Source organism: Corythoichthys intestinalis, chromosome 9, assembly GCF_030265065.1.
Source record: "Corythoichthys intestinalis isolate RoL2023-P3 chromosome 9, ASM3026506v1, whole genome shotgun sequence".
Taxonomy (NCBI): Eukaryota; Metazoa; Chordata; class Actinopteri; order Syngnathiformes; family Syngnathidae; genus Corythoichthys; species Corythoichthys intestinalis.
Window position 1 is genome coordinate 35,323,643 of NC_080403.1, and position 20,495 is coordinate 35,344,137.

Below are 20,495 nucleotides of genomic sequence, written 5' to 3' on the forward strand. Positions count from 1 at the left end.
TTGATCGCCATGTTCTTTTTTGAAAGATTACCGGAGAAAACAAGCAGAAATAACATGGTTTGTATGCGAGGGCTTGTCAATAAAGTCCCACTTCCGCATTATGATGGTGACGTCACCGTTTAAAAAGAGCATTCGTGTGGTACGCTATTACTTTAGCTGCCAAATGTACAGTATCTGCGCGCTCCACTGCATATAATATATGACAATTACATTTATTTATGACATCCCTATTGGCATAATTGTATTAATACACCAAAATAGTTTCTTTAAGGTGACGACCTTCATGCAACTGGGGGGAAAAAAATGAAATGATTACAGAGTGCAGCCTCCCCGGCTTTTACCTCTTTGTCACTGAGCTTAACTTAATCTCCCCTACACCAAACCATCTGGAATGAGAGTTTTTAGAGGATGTATTCCATGAGTATATGCGCTCTCCTGCAGCCAGGTCCAAACCCCAGCACAGCTGAGCTAATTCTCTGACTGGTTCCCGCTGCTCAAAGGGTGTACACACTTCATCTCCCATGTTACAAAGATTGACCTTGAAGTATGTTGAAGAAAAGAAAAATTAGTTGAAATATTCCCATCCCATTATGCTTGCATCAGACTGGAGCTGTGGGCAATCAAATCTAAGACCCAAGGTGGACGACTATCCTGGCCTACCTGAGTAACACAAGGTGTCCTTGAAAGCCTGCCATTGAAGCTGGTCAGTGTTTGCATGTTCCTCGAGCGATCAGCCGCCGCACAGCATCAATCAATCATCTCTGAGAGAGGTTACTTAAGGGGTTAACACTGCAACCTTTCCCATCTGTTGCTAAGGAAGTGTAGCCTGTTGTGCAGGAAACAGGGAGAGCAGTTTCCTGTTATGTAGAGAGCCTTTTAAAAGGTTGCACTCATTCAATCTGGCATTTATAAATGGTTTCAAATGATTATTCACTGCACAAGTGTCAAACTAACGACTAATTAACTAAGTACATTTATTTTATGTAGCATAATGAAATGCCCCAAATGCTTGCTTGTTTGTTTTGTTTTCTTTAATTTCCCCACAGGTGCTTGGGCTTTTTCCCAAATTCTAAAAATGTCAAGACTGACTAATCTATAAGTGTGGATCCAAAGATCCGTCTTTATGAGCAAAGTGACTGGCCGGCAATCACGGTATATCGAGGCTTGGGCAGTAACGGAATACAGTGATCCCTCATTTTTCGTGGTTAATGGGGACCAGAACCCACCGCGATAAATGAAAAACCGCGAACACGTATTGGATTTGTGTGCAGAAATAAATCCCTCGCTACTTCGCGCTTCAAATTTCGCGCCCTCAGTCCATCACGATTTTTTTTTTTTCCAATTCAAAAATAAATAAATAAATGTAATATTTTGTAGAGCTGTTCCGATCTGATCACGTAGTCTTTCGCTCCTGTGCTTTTCTTAGTCAGGCAGTGCACTGGATTTGGTTATTAAAGTTTGCGATGATTGACAGACATTTAAGGTTTGATCTTGCCAGAGACGCTTGAAAGCCAAGACTTCAAAGCACCACATGCGTCAACATCGTTTAACTTGTTAAACAGTTTCTGTTATAGGGCCTCTGCCTCTCCCTTCTGAGCCCTGGCCCACCTTGGGCAGGTGTGCGTGATTTTATTCTGATTACAGGTTGGACGTCAGACGGGTGGAGCAGCCACAGGTGATGGCAATGACAATCAGCCCTCTTTAAAAGCAGTGGACGCCACCACCTCGTCGCCTGATCAACGTGTCTATTTGCTACGTCAGTTTCATCTCGAATTCCTTACTGAATTATCTGATCACCTGCTCACGACATATTTGCTCTCGCTCCAGGCCCTGTTTTTGCGCGCTCCTCGTTGGATTTTACGCCTGCCACCTTCCCAAGCTTCATAGCCTCACGCCAACTCGACTACCCAGATCAGAAAGCACAACTACCTTGTTTTGGGATACAAATTAAGTATTTTGTTCATCGCTATACAGTGCCTGTGTCTGCTCAGGGAACCTCTCCATTCAGCGAATCCTAACAGCTGTGGCAAGTCATTGTTTGTAAGTGAGCAGATTTGAGTTGACTCACTCAATGAAGCATTCAATAAAGATAAGGCGGAAAACACAGCCAAGACTGAAAAAGCAGTTTCTGCTCTTGCACTCCTTTTTAAAAGAAACTCCTGTATTTTAAGCCAAAACAACTGTTGTGTTTGATATAACCATATGTCTATATGCTTCCTTAGCAGATTCATGGCGCATTAAGCCCCCGAACTATTTTTAATTTGTCCGTTTTACCCTGAAAACCCCCGTTTACAGACGTCGCGCAACCACTTTTGTTTCAACCCAGCCATAAAACGAAGGTAATTAATTATATTTATTATTCAAAATGTCATTTTTAGCATAGAATCATTAATTCACGGATATCTACCTCATAACTATTGCTTAATTGTATTTTTTTTTTTTTTGTTACTGTCGGATTTTCTTCGATATGTTAGATGATAAATAATCGATCCAAACAAAGAAAATTTGAATTAAAAAACGTTTAAAAGGGTAAATATATGAAAAAGAAAATCTCAACCACTCCTTAATGTGTGCGATTTCTGCCTTGCGACCCTTGTTATATTACCATGTTTCACCCATAAAGGCCCCCAAAAATCCAGCTGTGGCCATTCACAGCTGTGTCTTGACACTCAGTGATACATGCTAAATGGAAGTTTTGGATCTAAACAAGGTAAGTACGCGATAATATCTAGTTAAAGTCATGGCGTCTGTAATTCTGCTCTTGCGTGCTCTCACCTTCAGATAGGATTTTGCCGTTTAATTTTTTTTTTTTTTTTTTAAATGCCCTCCTGTTCAAAATTTTTCTTCCCCCAGAAAATTGAGAGTTTAAGCTTTCCAATGATGTATCACACATGCATATAGGACATTTTTGAGTTTGGCCAGATTGGGGGTCTCAGAGCGGAACTTCAAGTCACCTGAGTTTTTTCCGCCATATAACAAAAATTTCTAACAGGAGGGCAGTTTTAAAAAAATATATGTTTTTAAATAGCGAAACACTATCTGGAGGTGAGAGCACGCGAGAGCAGAATTAAAGACGCCATGACTTTAACGAGATATTATCGCGTACTTACCTTGTTTCGATTCAAAAACTCCATGTAGCATGTATAATTGAGTGTCAAGACACAGCTGTGAATGGCCACAGCTGGATTTTTGGGGGATTTTTTGGGTGAAATGTGGTAATATAACAAGGGTCGCGGCGCAGAAATCGCAGACATCAAGGACTGGTAGATTTTCTTTTTCATATATTTACCCTTTTAAATGTTTTTTTTTTTTTCAAATTTTCTTTGTATCAATTATTTATCATCTAAAATATTGAGGAAAATGCGACAGTAACAAAAACAATACAATTAAGCGATAGTTATGAGGTAGATATCCGTGACTTTTTTACAGACGCCAATTTTTTCATTTTGACGTAATTTAAAAGTTTAAAATATGTGAGTGAAAAATTTTTTAAAGTCATTTTTTTAACTAAATATTAGACATCAATTAATGATTCTAAGCAAAACATGACAGGCAGTTCAAATAATAAATATGAGTACTTACCTTCTTTTTATGGCTGGGTTGAAACAAAAGCGGTTGCGCGAGTTTGAGTTTCCAGGGTAAAACGCACACATTAAAAATAGTTCGGGGGCTTATTGTGCCATGAATCTGCTATGGCAGCATATAGACACATTGTTCTATCAAACACAACATAGTTCTTTTGGCTTAAAAAACAGTTAATTTTAAAGAGGGGTGCAAGAGCAGAAACTGCTTTTTCAGCCATGTCTGTGTTTTCCGCCATATATTTTTCATTTATACTTTGGGGGGGGAGAACATGTCTTATATGTATCGCCAATAATAAATCTGAATAAATGCAATGAACACCCAAATAATAATAATAATAATAATAATAAAAATTGAGGGGGCGAGGGCGCTACTTCGCGGGTTCTGTTCCCCAGTAACCGCGAAAAACGAGGGATGACCGTACTTACATTCACTTCTTACACTGTCTGTGATGTTGAGTCCTGCCTTAGGAAGCCAAACCGTACCTCCCGTTAGCACACAGAGGCTCACTTGAGTGGAGCATCAGTAGAAGAGGTGTACGCTACACAGTGCACTCCGAGAAAACGCACATCTGCTCTTCCACGCGTAAAGGCGCATTATCAACATCATCTGATACCGTTCAACCGACAAAAACGAGACGAAATGGTTTTCAACTCTGCCTTTTTCACTTGATTTACCCCGCCAATGTACGTATTTGGATTAACTTTGTGGAGGACGCAGTCATTGTGGCGAAGAATGAGCGTAACTACCGGTTCTCGTGGATGATGATGTCCCACAATGAACACAGGTTGGTTGTTAATCTTTTTATTAGTAGTTTATTTCGCTGTCACAGCTTGAGCTCCTCGCTGGTAGTACAAAAGAGATGTCAAATTCAACTTTAATTATGGTCTGTGTGCTTGCTTTATAGGTGTAACTGTATTGTAATAAGAACGCATACAGTTCAAGCTAAAGTCATTATTTCACAATAATAATGTCACTTATATTGAGAAATGTAGCTGCAGAACTCCTTTTGGATTTTTTTTTTTTTTTTTTTAAACATCTGTTCTAGGGATCCGATCTCATGATTGGAAGTCAGTTTGTTGACTTCATTTTCAGAGGATCGGTATCGGGGCAAAAATATTGTTTTTTAAGGTTAATTAACTTTAATTGAATGTAATCTTAATGGTTACACGTCAATGCAATAATCCAGATGTACAAGGATAAAGCCAAAAGAAACTACAGTTTAAGAGCGTAGGTTTGGTCACAATATTGGTTGGGACAAAAAAAATGAAAGCTTCTTTAGGCTGCTTTCAGATCACATAAATAAAATAAAAATGAAAATTGGGGGAAAGTGTGTGAACCTCGGTTCACTACATTTCTCAGTTTAATTGACACTAACGGTAGAAAACACATACAGGAGGATATTTCTTTCAAAGCAGATTCCTACTTGAGTTCGGATAATTTACACAGATTAATGTTATGCTAACTCTGATGCAGGTTGGACTTTCAGTAGCAAAATTAGTGGTGTGTTCTCCACTTCCACAACATTGACATCTTTTTACATTACTTACAGTGGCTGCTGCTAGCGGAAAAAACTTGTAATACTCTTTGTCTTCGAAGGGGGCGGAGGAGGTGGCATGTTGTATTTGTGTCGGGGCTATGATTCCGTGTGTGTGGGGGGGAGGGGCTGAAGTCATCAGCCAATGAAACATGCATTTGAGGGGGAAAAAATAGACTGGCACATTCTGCAAGTGAAAAGGGGTCAATGTAAGTCTGAACATAATGAAAGTAATTCACTTAATAATGGTTGGGTCACTTCTATCCTTACAACACAGGTCAATCTAAATGATCTATATAACTGAAGTCATTATATAATGCAAATAAGGTTGCTTAACAGTTGGTGGGGACAATTTGAGCATCCTGAAAAGTTGGTAGTGTTATGTCGCTACCGTCCCTATGCAAACCTATGCCCTTGTATACAGTATAATGTTTTATTCTAACAACATCGCAACACAGCCAGAAACAGTAAGTGAACATCGCTGTTAGGGGAACATTCTGGTAGCTGTCGTGGGAAACTAACGATAAGATAGCATCATGCAAGAGTGATACTGTCAGCAGTCTGGAAATATTTTACATTTGGATGTGCTTCTCCTTAATACATTGCCGAAGTATTGCATCAGGACTCTTGATCGGGAGATCCAAAAATTCAGGTGACTTGGACTTGCAAAAAAATATGTGATTAGGGCATCCTTATTCTCTAGGCAGATGGTCATCTGCAAGTTAAATGTGACAATAATGTTAATTTGACTGCCTTCACAAACTTTTTGACAATTATTCTTTATAGGTCTCCCAAAAGCTTGTATAAAGTAGTTTTATGATCGTACAGGTAGGATTTCGTGTAGACATTATTTGGAATCATATCCTGTGTTTGGTATTGCCAAAGTCCTCCCATCTTTCTTTTCTTTTGATTTCAGAACATTTGCTTTTCTTGAATTCTGGTTGCATAATTCATATCCTGTTGTTTGCAGTTGGATGCTTTGTCAGCCTGGAACACTTGTTTTTCTTTTGTTTTATTGTTCTTTGACACTCAAAGAGCCTTTTCAGCAAAAGTGTTTGTGTGTGTATGTTTATGTGCTTTCAGTGGAAGAATGACGAGAAGGAAGTCCATTTGTGTAGTGAAAATGTGTACTCTAAGACGTTCTTGGTGACTTGGGTTTGCTAATGTCCTTCCCGTGGACATCCTGTGTGGAAAAAAAAAGAAGCGCTGGCAAAACTACTGTTTTGTCTTCTATTTTCAATTAATAAAAATGTGCCTAAAAATAAGACAATCATTATCACAAAAAAATAAACAAAAAATGATGAACATGTAAAGACAGTGTATAACAGGATGTAGTATATTTACTGTATATGGCGGAAAACACAGACAAGACTGAAAAAGCAGTTTCTGCTCTTGCACCCTTCTTTAAAATAAACTGCTGTATTTTAAGCTAAAACAACTGTTGTGTTTGATAGAACAATATGTCTATATGCTGCTATAGCAGATTCATGGCGCATTAAGCGCCCGAACTACTTTTAATTTGTCCGTTTTACCCTGAAAACCCCCGTTTACAGATGTCGCGCAACCGCTTTTGTTTCAACCCAACCATGAAACGAAGGTAATTAATTATATTTATAATTCAAAATGTCTGTCGTTTTTAGCTTAAAATCATTAGTTGATGTCTTATATTTCGTTTGGAAAAAAAAAAAAAAAACGACTTTAAAAAATTATTCACTCACATATTTACGTTTAAACAAATTATGTCACAATGAAAAAAATGGCGCCTGTAAAAAGTCACGGATATCTACCTCACAACTATCGCTTAATTGTATTTTTTTTGTAACTGTGGCATTTTCTCCGATATGTTTGATGATAAATAATCAATCCAAACAAAACAAAAAAATGTGAAAAAAAAGTTTAAAAGGGTAAATATATGAAAAAGAAAATCTCGACCACTTTTTGATGTCTGCGATTTCTGCATCGCGACCCTTGTTATATGACCATGTTTCACCCATAAAATCCCCCAAAAATCCAGCTGTGGCCATTCACAGCTGTGTCTTGACACTCAGTGATACATGCTACATGGAGTTGACTCGAGTTTGGATCGAAAAGTAAGTACGCATTAAAGACATGGCGTCTGTAATTCTGTTCTCGCGTGCTCTCACCTCCAGATAGGGTTTTGCTGTTTAAAAAAACTTTTTTTTTTTTTTTTTTTTTTTTTTAAATGCCCTCCTGTTCAAATTTTTTTAAGCTTTCCAACGATGTATCACACATGCATATCGGACAATTTTGAAAGTTGGCTAAATTGAGGGTCTCAGAGCGGAACTTCAAGTCACCTGAGTGTTTTCCGCCATATACATATGTGTGTAAGGATGTCCCAATCGCATATTTTTGCACTCGAGTCTGAATCACCTGATTTTAAGAATCTGCCGATACCGAGTCCCATTCCGATATATATAATTTTTTTTCTACCTCTGTGCCGCCTTCATAATGTGAATTATTTTTAAACAAGAATAACACAGAAAAATGCTTTATTAAATGCTTTATTGAGTGAGTTCACTCAAATCCACTCACGCTTTGACCCTCACGCTGCTGAAAACAGCCTCTCACTTAGTTTAACGATTATTGACACAGTGTGCCTTTAAACGTGGAGCTACCAAGCTTCTCTGGCGAGATCAAAGCTGGAAACCTGTCAATCATCGTTAACTTTAAGTACCAAACACAAAAACAGTTTGGCCGCACTGCTTAGCAGGAGGGAGGGTGAGAGGCTGTGGTGCTGTACGAGCATGAAGCAGAAAAACAAAAATATATTTTTTTGATTAAAAACCCAATCCGCAATTGGCCCGATTTCTGATCATATGATCGGATCAGGACATCCCTATTTGTTGGTGTAAAAACCTTACAAGTTACCTCTGATTATCAACCACTAATAGGTATGTGTTTTTTCCCAGACAGGGAGATGTTATTGTTTCTTTTCTAAGTACGCTTTGGCGCTGTGGTTTTTCCTGCTGATAATCTTCCCAGCAGCACTCTGCATGTCACTGACTACTGGACAGGACATGACTTTCCTTTTACATTTTATAGAGAAACAAGCCTATTTACAATTGTTTGCAATAAGGATAAAAAGTGCCCCATTTTTATGCAGGCTTTCCTTTGACAGGATCTTTATTCTTTTTACAGATTTTCAAAATCCGCTGCAAGTCCCTCGACCAACAGTCCGAAGTCATTTGACCATCAAAGTGCAGTCCAAGCTGATGCCAAAGCCTTGTCCCACTGTGGATGGGTCAAAACCTCCTGTCGCCCCCAAGCCCAAAACTTTTTATGCATTCGTACCACAGGAGGAGCAATGGTCCAAACAGAGCCTCACCAATGGAGACCTGCGTCACTCTAATGGGGAAACAGGGCTTAGTAAGAACACTGATACAAACGAGGAAAATGAGATAAAAACTGGGACGGATAAGGAGATCAATGATGTAATACAAGTAGAAGTTGCAGTCAATGCAGACAGCGTGGAAATATTTAATAAGAATAGTGATTATGATGTTGAAAGCATTGGCTCTGAAGACACGGCGACAGCAGATAATGGTTTGATTGCAGACACCGCTGACAATGAGGATCCTGAAAATGACTCAAATATACCTTACGAGAACCGAAACAAAGATGGATGTGTTCTTATGTCTCCCACAAATGAAAATGAAGAGGAGGAAAGCAACAAACAAGAGTTGAGGGGAAAGAATGACAAACACTTAAATGAACACGAGGTAGAACGAACATTTGATCAAATGTATTCACTGAGTCTGGGGGAGACAAACTGTATTGAATTTAACTTACCCTCAGATAACAATGAGCTCGAGATTGGAAGATTTGTGTTTGGATTTCGCACACTCCCAACGGTCACTGAGGAGTATCCCTATGACGTGATTGGCCCTACAGATGACACCAGTGACACATGTGAGTCTTGTGATCGAGCTGAAAGTGGCGAGGCTGAAGTATGGCAACCAGAACGAGCCACCAAAGATGTGTCTGGCTGCTTCCGGTTTACCTCCAGCACTGAAGATGTGTTTGGCCCGTATTCTGTCATTGAATCTCTTCCACCAAATAAAACTTGCACTGCTGACCCAGAGTGGGGTGATGATGACACTGAGGAAAATCAGTCAAATGATCAGCAAGAAACAGCTGCTTCAAACCCTGAGCCTTTCTATGTCTCATCAGATGATGTAGACAAACTCGAAGATAAACAAACATGCACAGATCAGGCAGAGGTGGAGGAACAGTGGGATCAGCACAACGAAAAAGCAAAGGACACTGAGTCAGCAGATGAGTATGCAGACATTGATGATTCGTCATGTCCAAAAGCCGATGACTTTGAGCAGTTAGAATGTGTCTCATCAGAAGATTATGTGGAAATAGGCGATGAAGATGAAGAGGAACAGCCAGAAAAGAAACAAGTTAAAGGAAAAACTGTAAAAGAGAGAACAGCTCAACGAGAGCAGGCTCTGCTAAGTCAAAGAAGAAGCTGTCAGCCTCGCCTTAGGTTATGCAACATTACTGTGCCAAAAGACCTAGACCTGGGTCGCACGCCGGAGCTAACCAATAGGGTGGTATTCGCCCACACCACCGAGGCGTTTGAAGAAGACATCGAGGAACTTGATTGCCATATTGTGCCTTTCTACGAGGACACGGATTCAGACAGTGACGAGCATATTTATGAAGAAGCTGGCTTTGACTCTGAGGGGGAGAACTTTTTGAACCTAGATAGGAAGACAATTGTGACACGTTCTCGCTCTTATTCTGGAAAAGTTCCAGGTTATGTTCCAGAAACTGTGCCAGAAGAGACAGGCACCGAGTACCAAACGCACGACTACTACACAGTGTCCTTGGATCAGAACAGTGAACCCATAATACATTCCGAAACGCCTCGGGACAACTGCCTTGCCCCATCAACAAAATCTCGCCGCTTCCTTTTGTATTCCCGTTCTGCAGGGAGTACTGAAATGTCCTTGGCTGACCAACCCTTAAATGATGACATTAAGATCAAGAGGAAAGATGACACTCTTTCGCTTCCATGTGTCATGACCTCTTCTGGAAGTTTCTCCCAACGTAGCCACCAGTCATCTAGTGGTGTTTCTACCCCAACCTCTCTAGTAGACATACCTCCACCCTTTGAACTAGCTTACATCACCAAGAGACCAGTAACAAAGAGCTCCCCTTCCGTCTTGATCCAACATGATCCCGATGACAAATTCAAGAAGAAGAAAATTTCCTTTAAACGTTTTCTAGCTCTCAAGTTCAAGAGAAAGACAGACTCAAAAGGTTTTAGTGATGGTTCTGTCCGCTCTTCTCGGTCTTCTTCTGAGTCCAGTCATCATGGCCCTTCAAGAGTCATTGATCATGACCGGAGAAGTACCTCAAGCTCTCCTCGCATAGTAAACCCCCAGCAGTGTTCTTCAGATGTGCCATCAACATTTGTCCTCTATAAAGATCATCAGAGAAGGAAAGGTACCATCAAAGCTTATGGCAGAGGTGTTTCCAGAGTTGAATCTTTTGAGGAACGGTCTCATCGCTCTGCCATGCCACTGCCTTTAACAAAACCCCGCTCAATCTCCTTCCCCAGTGCAGACACTTCTGATTATGAAAATATTCCTGCTATGAGTTCAGACTATGAGAACATCCAAATTCCAGGCAGACCTGTCCGATCGCACACTGTAACGGAGTTTTTTGAGGATCCAAATCGCATGACTGCTCCCTGCAATGAGAATGATGGATATGTCGACATGAATAGTTTCCCCGGGATAGACAACAAACCTGTGAAAGCAGACGCTGAAAGGTATTTTACATCTTTTCACTAAAAGCATTGACCCCATTACCTCATTGTTATTGAGTCATGGCGTTTTCTCGCTGAAATGATAATAAGTTATTTGAATCATTGTTGTTTTAATCATTTCAAGTCATGAACTGATATGATTTCATTTGAGAGATAAAGATATTGCAATTACCGTATTTTTTGGACTACAAGTAGCACCTGAGTATAAGTCGCACCAGCCATAAAATGCCCAACGAAGAGAAAAAAAACATATATAAGTCGGAGTATAAGTCGCATTTTTGGGGGAAATTTACTTGATAAAATCCAACACATAGAACAGATATGTCATTTTGAAAGGCAATTTAATACAAAAATATAATAGAGAACAACATGCTGAATAAGTGTAAAGTGCATGAACAACGAAATGTGAATATACTGTCCTCACCAGGACACTACGGGTCGGTCCTGACTATACAGCGAGCTAAACTCCCAAATAACGATGCTGGACGTCCGTATAATTTGCTGAATCAATTTCGTCCTTGATGCCAAACAGGTTCGCATCAATGTAAATAAATGGTAACTAGGCGCTATTACAGCAATAACACAAACGGTTAGCATGCGTTAGCTAGCATTAGCACATCGATCAAACAACCACACAACTGGCTCTAAGTGTCCGATCGCGGTTGGAAAACACACAACAACAGAAAAGATGATACACACAGGCGATGCCTCTGTAGAGATAGTTTACAAACATAAACAATGAATGCAGTTCGCAGCCGTGTTTCTCTCTTGCTAACTCACCCACTCACTCAGAGAGCTGCGTAGCCGTCCATCTTCTTCTGGCATGTGAGCGCTCTTCTTCACGTAAACAAGTGCGCCTGCGCCCCCACGTAGGTGTGAAAGCACCACAAACTAAAAGCATGCATTTCAATATAAAAAAGTCAATAATACAATTGAACACACATTGCCAAATCCAGAACGCGAACATGGCCATAGCTATTAAGAGTAGGGCTTCAGCTATCAAATATTTTAGTAATCGAGTAATCGACTGAAAATTCTATCGATTAATTGAGTAATCAGATAAAACTTCTTTTTTTTAGGTGAAGAGCAATTATACATATACATGAGAAAAAAAGACATTTAATCCAATATTGAACCATTTTCAGTCAATCAATGTCTTTATTTTCGATGTACATTGTTGAAAACAGCCAACAATTGCATCTAAGATGTGACTAGAAAAAAAAATTCACTGCTTTCACTCAAAAAACTTCTAGACCTTATATTAAAAAACAAACATATTTATGACCTAAAAATGTAATCACGGTTGATAACACACATCACTTGAAAGCTACGTGTTTTTCCCACGTGTTTCAATTTAGTTTACATTTGTGTCAAGCTATTTTTAAGTTAAGTTTTAAGTTAGTCTAAACTGTTGAGTTTTTTGTTGAGTTGTTGAGTTTTTGCAGTGTTCAAAATAAATGTATGATACCTGCTGTACTGGAGCACATTTATTCAGCAAAGACTACTGAGCTAAAACCGACAGTTAGCTTTATTATCTGTTAATTTTACACCCTCATCACTCTACAGCGCTGTGTTTTTACAGATTAAATAAAGCCTGTATGTAAGACACTTTAGCCACGCATCAACAGTGGTCATAATCAATAGAAACCTATCCCTCCGAAGGGCTAACGTTATGTGAGCATGTGACAGTAACATTATATTTATTAGCGATGAGAAGTCTAATGCTTAATGATGACGGCTGTTTACTAACGCTGCCCAGACGCGGCCGAGTCTGTCATTTCGCATCTAGTCCTAAATGCATGCGATATCTATGAGACGCATCGGACACTACCTGCTATCAAACTAGCATCATGCGGGCGTAGTTTTTAGCAACGTCGGGGTAGTTTGTAGCGGCTGTCGGCTACGGTAAGTTTTTTTTTTATATTGCTTCTTCCTCTACGCACGTGACGTCAGCGCGTTGTCCCGCATGAAAAGTAGTCCGGGCAAAACGGGATGCTTAGAGCTGGCAAAATTAAACGATTCCTCGAGGTGAATAAAATTACTCGGATTAGTTTTTAAACTCGAGTTACTCGAGTTGCTCGAGTATTCGTTTCAGCTCTAATTAAGAGTTATTCAGATAACTGTATAATATGTATATATACATGCTAACCACCACTGTCACTCCAAAACACCAAAATAACATGTGAAATGATACCATAATGTGTTAATAATTTCGCACGTAAGTCACTCCTGAGTATAAGTCGCAACCCCAGTCAAACTATGAAAAAAAAAAAACTGCGACTTATAGTCCGAAAAATACGGTACAGCTCAAGAATACAGGCAGCAAGAAAGAAACACTTGATAACAGCTAACCTTTGGCCCATGTTTTTTTTTTTTTTATGTCATAAAAACTGAGCGCAATTAGTAATTTCATGTGTTCATTCTTAACATCCATTACAAATGATAGTCAAGTTATGTGTAATTTACCTATGCCGCTACATCACATAAAAAACATTTGCCAGAACAGAACTCTTTTTTTCAAATCAATAATCTCTTCTTACCCATGGTGCAGTATTTTAAGAATCATTGTAATTGCAGTAATGACCCTTTAATAGTGTAATAATGTGTTTTGCATTCTTGAGTATCTTGTACGAAGCTGAGTTGAATCTACCTCCTGTAAGAGTCTGTTAAATGAGAGATGTGCGTCCAGCTGGTTTGTGGGATAGCCCTTGAGGGGAAGTGAGCTCAAGGTTGCTTGGATTGGAGGTCACTTCGGGTGTACACCCCCCCCCCCCCCCCCCCATTAAGGTTTAAAATGATAAAACATATAGGCAATAGCCCACTAAGCAAAGATTATTCACAGGAGATAAATTCATGATTGGGTCCAATTAGAAGTGAGGGGGAGGGGAATAAGGGATGGATATTAGGCAGTACAAAAGCATTTTTCACATGAGAAAGGAGAGAAAATGAGCAGTAACGTGCTAATAGATGAAGCATGGGTGGGCGTGACAAAACAAAGAGAATAGTTGAAGCAGAGGCACCCGAAAGCAAAAAAGGTAGAATGAGCAGTTTGGCTGTAATTGCTCTCCTGTACCTGACACTTAGGGTTAAGTTTAGAAATGCTTTTATTAAAGTAGCACTCTCACACATGCCTCTCATTCATTGGACCCTTGGGGGACCACTGGCTTTACTGCGGTGGGTGATGGAGTGAGGAATCACCGCAGTCAGACAGTGCCAAATTACCTCAGCTTGACCCGCAAGCTTGCGATGAGCCCAGTCTTTCCCATTCTTAATAAAATAGTGGTGCTTGATGACATATGTGTGGTCACGGAGACAGTCAATTACAAAGAACTCCCTAAAAGATCAGAAGATCATGCTGGAGTGTATGGCCCCCAATGCAATTTTTTATGTCCTGTACATCTGTTTTTTCTGCAATTATATATTAACTACGGTCTCACAAGTATATCACTTTTATACAACAGAGATAAATAGACAGTGTTCAGAAATGTATTTCATCGACACTGGAATTATTAATACACCATTCATTAAGAAATTGAATACTTTTGGGCACAATTGGACACGTTCGGGGGTTTTTGGGCTCATAAGTTGCTAGCTGTTGGGTATTTTGAGTCCCTTGATGCTAAGGAAAGTTTTTTTCTTCCCCATTAACAATATTTATTAATATTAAGAAGACTCAGACCAAACCAGAATTCTTAACTGAACAAGGGGGTTTAACTTTTAATCTTCTTAGTTCTTAATTATGAATTGCCACTGTAGTTGCATTCTCGAAATAGTCGGACAGATATTCAAGGTGAGTTAAAAAAAAAAAAAAAAATCATGTTAATAGGGTAAACTCATTCTGTTCATCAATCTGTAATATATATATATATATATATATATATATATATATATATATATATATATATATATATATATACATACAAAAAATATAATATATAAAATATATATAAAAATATAAGATTTCGCTTACTAACATAATATGTACATTATTTACAACAACCATACTTACGGACAAATCTTGTCCAAGGATCATATAAGCACAACATTACAACGTAGGCGTCAGCCCGAGACGTCGTGCAGCCATATTGAACTGGCAAGACAACAATAAACCATGTCGCAAAGCGACCACAAGAGTTCGCTGTTAGACAGCACAAAAAGCCTTGCTGTAAAACTTACCAAAAGGCAGAATACTGTCTGAGCGGGACATGTGCGTTAATTGCGTCAAATATTTTAACGTGATTAATTTAAAAAATTAATTACCGCGCGTTAACGCGATAATTTTGACAGCCCTAATATATATATATATATATATATATATATATATATATATAATACATACATTGGGGCTGTCAATTTTATCGCGCTAATGGGCGGTAATTACATTTTTTAATTAATCACGTTAAAAATATTGGGGCTGTCAAATTTATCGCGCTAATGGGCGGTAATTACATTTTTTAATTAATCACGTTAAAATATCGGAACGACCCACTCATGCATTGCCGAAAACAGACTACAATGGCGCCGTTTTATGTATATTGACAGCTAAGAGGCAGAGACAAGCGAGAGCTGTGGACTCAGGCATTCATTGGGGCCGCGCTATTTATTGGCATATGCTTTAGCATCTCTTCTACAACAATTATAACTATTGTAGCGAGCGACGTGGGGTAGATTGACAGGAGATAATATTTTTCTTAACACCCTGTATTGAACACAACGCAGAGAAGATATATCATTTGCAGCCACCACTGACAGTCATGGTTGCCCAACTTCCCATCAAGCATTTGGGTGGAACAGTTAAGTCGCTACAGTATCATTTACTGTAAGCACAACAAAAATAATATCCCTATCTCTCGGGAAAAAAAATGTTCACAGAAAGAAAAGCACTTCATGCAAAGAGAACTGGCATTCCCAATGAAAATAGCTTTGCAAAATAATACTCAGACTTTGGTTAAACTCTATTCAAACATTTCGTTTAGCTCAACAAATACACTAAATGGCAATATTTAGTCACAATATACAAACAATCAGAGGTCTCGTAGGTTGTGAAGTGCAACACTCAAATAAATGTAAGGTACAATGACCCCGGAAACTACGGCGTCAGTCGAGGGGCAAAACGCACTAGAAAAACTTGGCTAGATCTCTAATTTTAAACCCGCCCTTGACACCTTTTGGTGTATTTCAATCACTACCTTCCACAATGGCAAGCTGTTAGTTTATTTTTTGATTGAAAATTTTACAATTTTTTAAAAACAAAAACATGCAGAGGGGTTTTAATATAAAATTACTATAACTTGTGCTCACATTTATCTTTTAAGAATCACAAGTCTTTCTATCCGTGGATCCCTTTCACAGAAAGAATGTTAATAATGTTAATGCCATCTTGTGGACTTATTGTTATAATAAACAAATACAGTACTTATGTACAATATGTTGGATGTATATATCCATCTTGTCTTATCTTTCCATTCCAACAATAATTTACAGAAAAATATGGCATATTTTAGAGATGATTTGAATTGCGATCATACTGCCTAGGGGATTCATGTCATAGGGGATACCTTTTTATATAGGCCACAGCTGGTGGCAACCATAGCACTCAAGATTAGACCTTTATTGTTATTGTAACCAGTACAATGAAATTGGAGCAGCAATTCATGAACGCAAAATAGCATTAATTCCAAATCAATTCCACATATGATCGTAAACATTCTTAGAAATTAATGCATTATTTTAGTGCATATTTTGCAAATCCCAGTTCAGTTTATTGTTCCAAACATAAACGTTATGGCCATTTCTGCCTAAGTGAACACACGACCACACCATTTAATCAAATGCACCTTAAAATTTCCGTATATAATCAGTATTGTCTCCCTTTGCTTTTACTGTACTCACATAGATTTACTGTGTCAGCTTATTGTCTCTCAATGATGTTATCGATGTGGCTTGTTGTGAGTGGGAGAACTCATAGCACTCAGCATCATGCAAAAGCCTATCAGTCCTATCCCCTCCACTTCAACACATTTCCCCTCGAGAGCCTTGTGTTGCTGGAGACACTCTTTAGTGTGTCTGGAGGGGCTGGTTAATGTTTATTTGAATGCAAGCATTCAACACACTGTATATATTTGAACATATAGCCACAGTTTTTTGGGATATGTTTTTCTAAACTTTAATCTCACCATCAGCACGCTTCCAGACCTGGACATCCTATAATAAAAATGGCTGATTGAAAGCACAGGCAATGTGGTCAATGAGTTTGTACAAAAATAGAGGAACCTAAAAGATGTCATTGTTGAGAATGCTGGCAAAACTACCTCACTCTGCAGTGGTAGAAAAGTATTTCCAATATAGCTACAAAAATGTGTGTTGTACAACATTGCTCTGACTATATCAGGCTAATTAAATAGTCATGTTGATTTGCTGGCTAGTATGATGTGCAAAACTTACTAATGACTCAACCCACTGTGAGCCAAGGTATTATTCGGCAAGTGTGTGTGTGTTTGTGTGGGTGTGTGTGTGTGGGGGGTCTCTTTGTGGAATCTGCGTGTACTTTGTCAAAGATGGCACCATCGCTGAGAAAGCATTCTCATCTTGCCAATTAGCAATGTGGCAACAAATGAGCAGTAAAGAACAGTTTGGCAAAGAAAGCGCGTTATTTATGCTGGTGCTCAACTTTGAAACTATTCATTGTCCGAAATGTCAGTTGTAGTCATTTCAACTTAAAGCAAATGTGCTGTCACCCCTATTATGCAAAGTTAATTTCATAATGTAATTATGTGGATATCTCAACATTTTTTCTGCACGAATTCCTACCATGGCAGTCATGGCTTCTGCTATGTTATGGGATGAAGGAGTTCCCTTATGTGTATTGTTGTACTGGGTGGTGGCTCTGTGGTGTGGTGGTGGACAGGGTGTGTCTCTGGCCCACCAGGCCTGGTGCCAGGCATTCTTAGGTCATTGCCAGGTCATCCCAAGGGAGGAAAGGTCTAGCCTAAGGGCTGTTTACAGGAAATGCATGACAAGGGTTGGACAGGAGACAGGGAGAGGGAGACATAAATGACAGATTGTGCGAGTGTGTAGGAGAAGGGAGTCACCATGGCAGCGGTTCTCAGAGTATACTAATAATGCCATGTTTGCTTTTGCTGCTTTTTATGGAAGTCTTTTTTGTGCCATTTTCACTTAGAGTTGACACATGAGGACAAGTTGCAAGCTGCGAAGTTACAAAATTGCACTCAGCATGTACCCCTTATACTTTGCCGCATGATCTGCAGTTATTGCAAGCTGTTACCTGTCATGTTACAGGTAGCGTAACAGAAGTAAGGGCGCAGTATTATTAGAACACAATACAATATCACATTACAAGCACAACTGCCACAGGCAGCACATTATCATCAGAAAAAGGATTAGCAATTTAAAACTAAACCATTCAATTCTCACAATTGCCCCATCAGTATTGCTTGTGTTGTTTACAGAAGCTGAAAGAGCTATTCTTGTTGGGCCTATTTTCTGTAATAGTGTCATTAGAAGTGGGGGGAAGCCTTTGTGGTTGCAACTAATATGTATTTTAATTCTACTGAATTACATATTGCAGGCATCATCAAATCAACTCATTTAAAAATAGGTCTCTTTTAAAGAAAGGTAATTTGACTTTTAAATTTAACATAGTAGATTTCATTTGTGGTGGAATTATCCAATCTGGAAACATAATAGTGTTTCTATAATATTCCTTTTAAATGATTTTATTAGGGCTGTCAAAATTATCGCATTAACGCGCGGTAATTAATTTTTTAAATTAATCACGTTAAAATATTTGACGCAATTAACGCACATGTCCCGCTCAGAAAGTATTCTGCCTTTTGGTAAGTTTTACAGCAAGACTTTTTGTGCTGTCCAACAGCGAACTCTTGTGGTCGCTTTGCGACATGGTTTATTGTTTTCTTTCCAGTTCATTATGGCTGCACGACGTCTCGGGCTGATAATGTTGTGCTTATATGATCCTTGGACAAGATTTGTCTGTAAGTATGGTTGTTGTAAAGAATGTACATATTATGTTAGTAAGCGAAATGTTATATTTTTTGTATGAGACGCTTTTTGTTTATGTTTAGTGAACCTGTATAGTGTGCTAAGCTAACGTTGTTGCTAATGCAATGCTTGTGTACTTTTTTTTGTTGTTGTAGTTTTACGACGGTCTAAAGAGGACAATGGTTTGAGGCCATTTTATTAATAAATCAGATGAAAAAGGAAGAAGTCTAATTATTAAGGCGTCGTTCACTAGCTGTCTAGCTTTGGAAAAAGTAGACGCTTCGGAGTGAGGACAGCATAGACAGATTTAAATGACAGTTGAGTGAAATGCCCACTACAATCCTTTTGTACCGTATGTTGAATGTATATATCCATCTTGTGTCTTATCTTTCCATTCCAACAATTTATTTTACAGAATATATATATAATTTACAGAAAAATATGGCATATTTTATAGATGGTTTGAATTGCGATTAATTGCGATTAATTACGATTAATTAATTTTTAAGCTGTAATTAACTCGATTACAAATTTTAATCGTTTGACAGCCCTAGATTTTATATATTGTTATCGCAGGCTCTGTATTGTTTTCCTGTAGGAATAATTCCAACATGTTTTGAATTAGTGCTGTCAAATTTTATCGCGTTAACGGGCGGTAATTAATTTTTTAAAATTAATCACGTTAAAATATTTGTTGCATTAAACGCATGTGAGGAATGACCCGTTCATGCATTGCCTCAAACAAATTACAATGACGCACTTGAGAGCTAAGAGGCAGACAAAGGTGTCTTGTTTTGTGCTTTTGTTTGCTGTTGTTTGTTTGTTTTGTTTTGTGCTGGCACTTTGTTTCTTAATTAGCACATTCAGCTTTAACATTAACACAGCTTATGGCTCTCAGCAGGCAGTAACTCTAACTCACTCCTGCATCATGCGAGTAAACAACATTGGCGCCGCGTGCACTTCAGGGTACATCGGATAATTTTATGTCAGAATATTACAAAAGGCGAGTGGACACAGGCGTTCATTGGATGGCGCCGTTTATTGGCATAAGCTCCGGCAATTCCTTCACAACAAACATAAGTACCATTTAGTGAAAGCACAGCAAAAATAATATCTTTAAAAAAATATGATGTTCACAAAAAGAAAAGCGCTTTTAATGAGGCCCTATTTTCAGACAGTTAAACAACAGTGCAAAGAGAACTGACATTCTCAATCAAAATAGCTGTGCAAAATACACATAAAACTTACTCAGACTTTGGTCAGACTATTCAAACATTTCGTTTAGTTCAACAAATACACTGGATGGCAATATTTAGTCATAATATACAAACTATCAGAGGTTTCGTACGTTGTGAAGCCAGCACTCAAATGACGTGAATTACCAGTAAACAGGGAACAACAGCGTCAGTCGGGGACAAAACACACTATTTGGCTTAATTTCTAAAAACGGCAGGGAGCCCATGTGACGTCCCGCTCGGCGACATCAACAATGGCGAGCTACCAGTTTATTTTTTGATTAAAAATTCTACAAATTTTATTAAAACGAAAACATTA

The 20,495-nt window shown here is 38.7% G+C and overlaps 1 protein-coding gene across 4 annotated transcripts in view; it reads left to right on the plus strand.

The window, feature by feature from the left end:
• Window positions 1-1,747: 1,747 nt before the first annotated feature.
• Window positions 1,748-20,495, plus strand: part of fgd5a (FYVE, RhoGEF and PH domain containing 5a) — a 77,752-nt gene continuing 59,004 nt past the window's right edge. For 3 of the 4 annotated variants that reach the window (XM_057846317.1, XM_057846318.1, XM_057846321.1), the window contains exons 1-2: window positions 4,098-4,369; window positions 8,279-10,925. In XM_057846317.1, the coding sequence (XP_057702300.1) occupies window positions 4,360-4,369; window positions 8,279-10,925 (2,657 nt within the window). In that variant the 5' untranslated portion in view covers window positions 4,098-4,359. Of the gene's footprint in view, window positions 2,041-4,097; window positions 4,370-8,278; window positions 10,926-20,495 lie in introns of those variants that run through there. The other variant, XM_057846319.1, reaches the window with a different exon arrangement.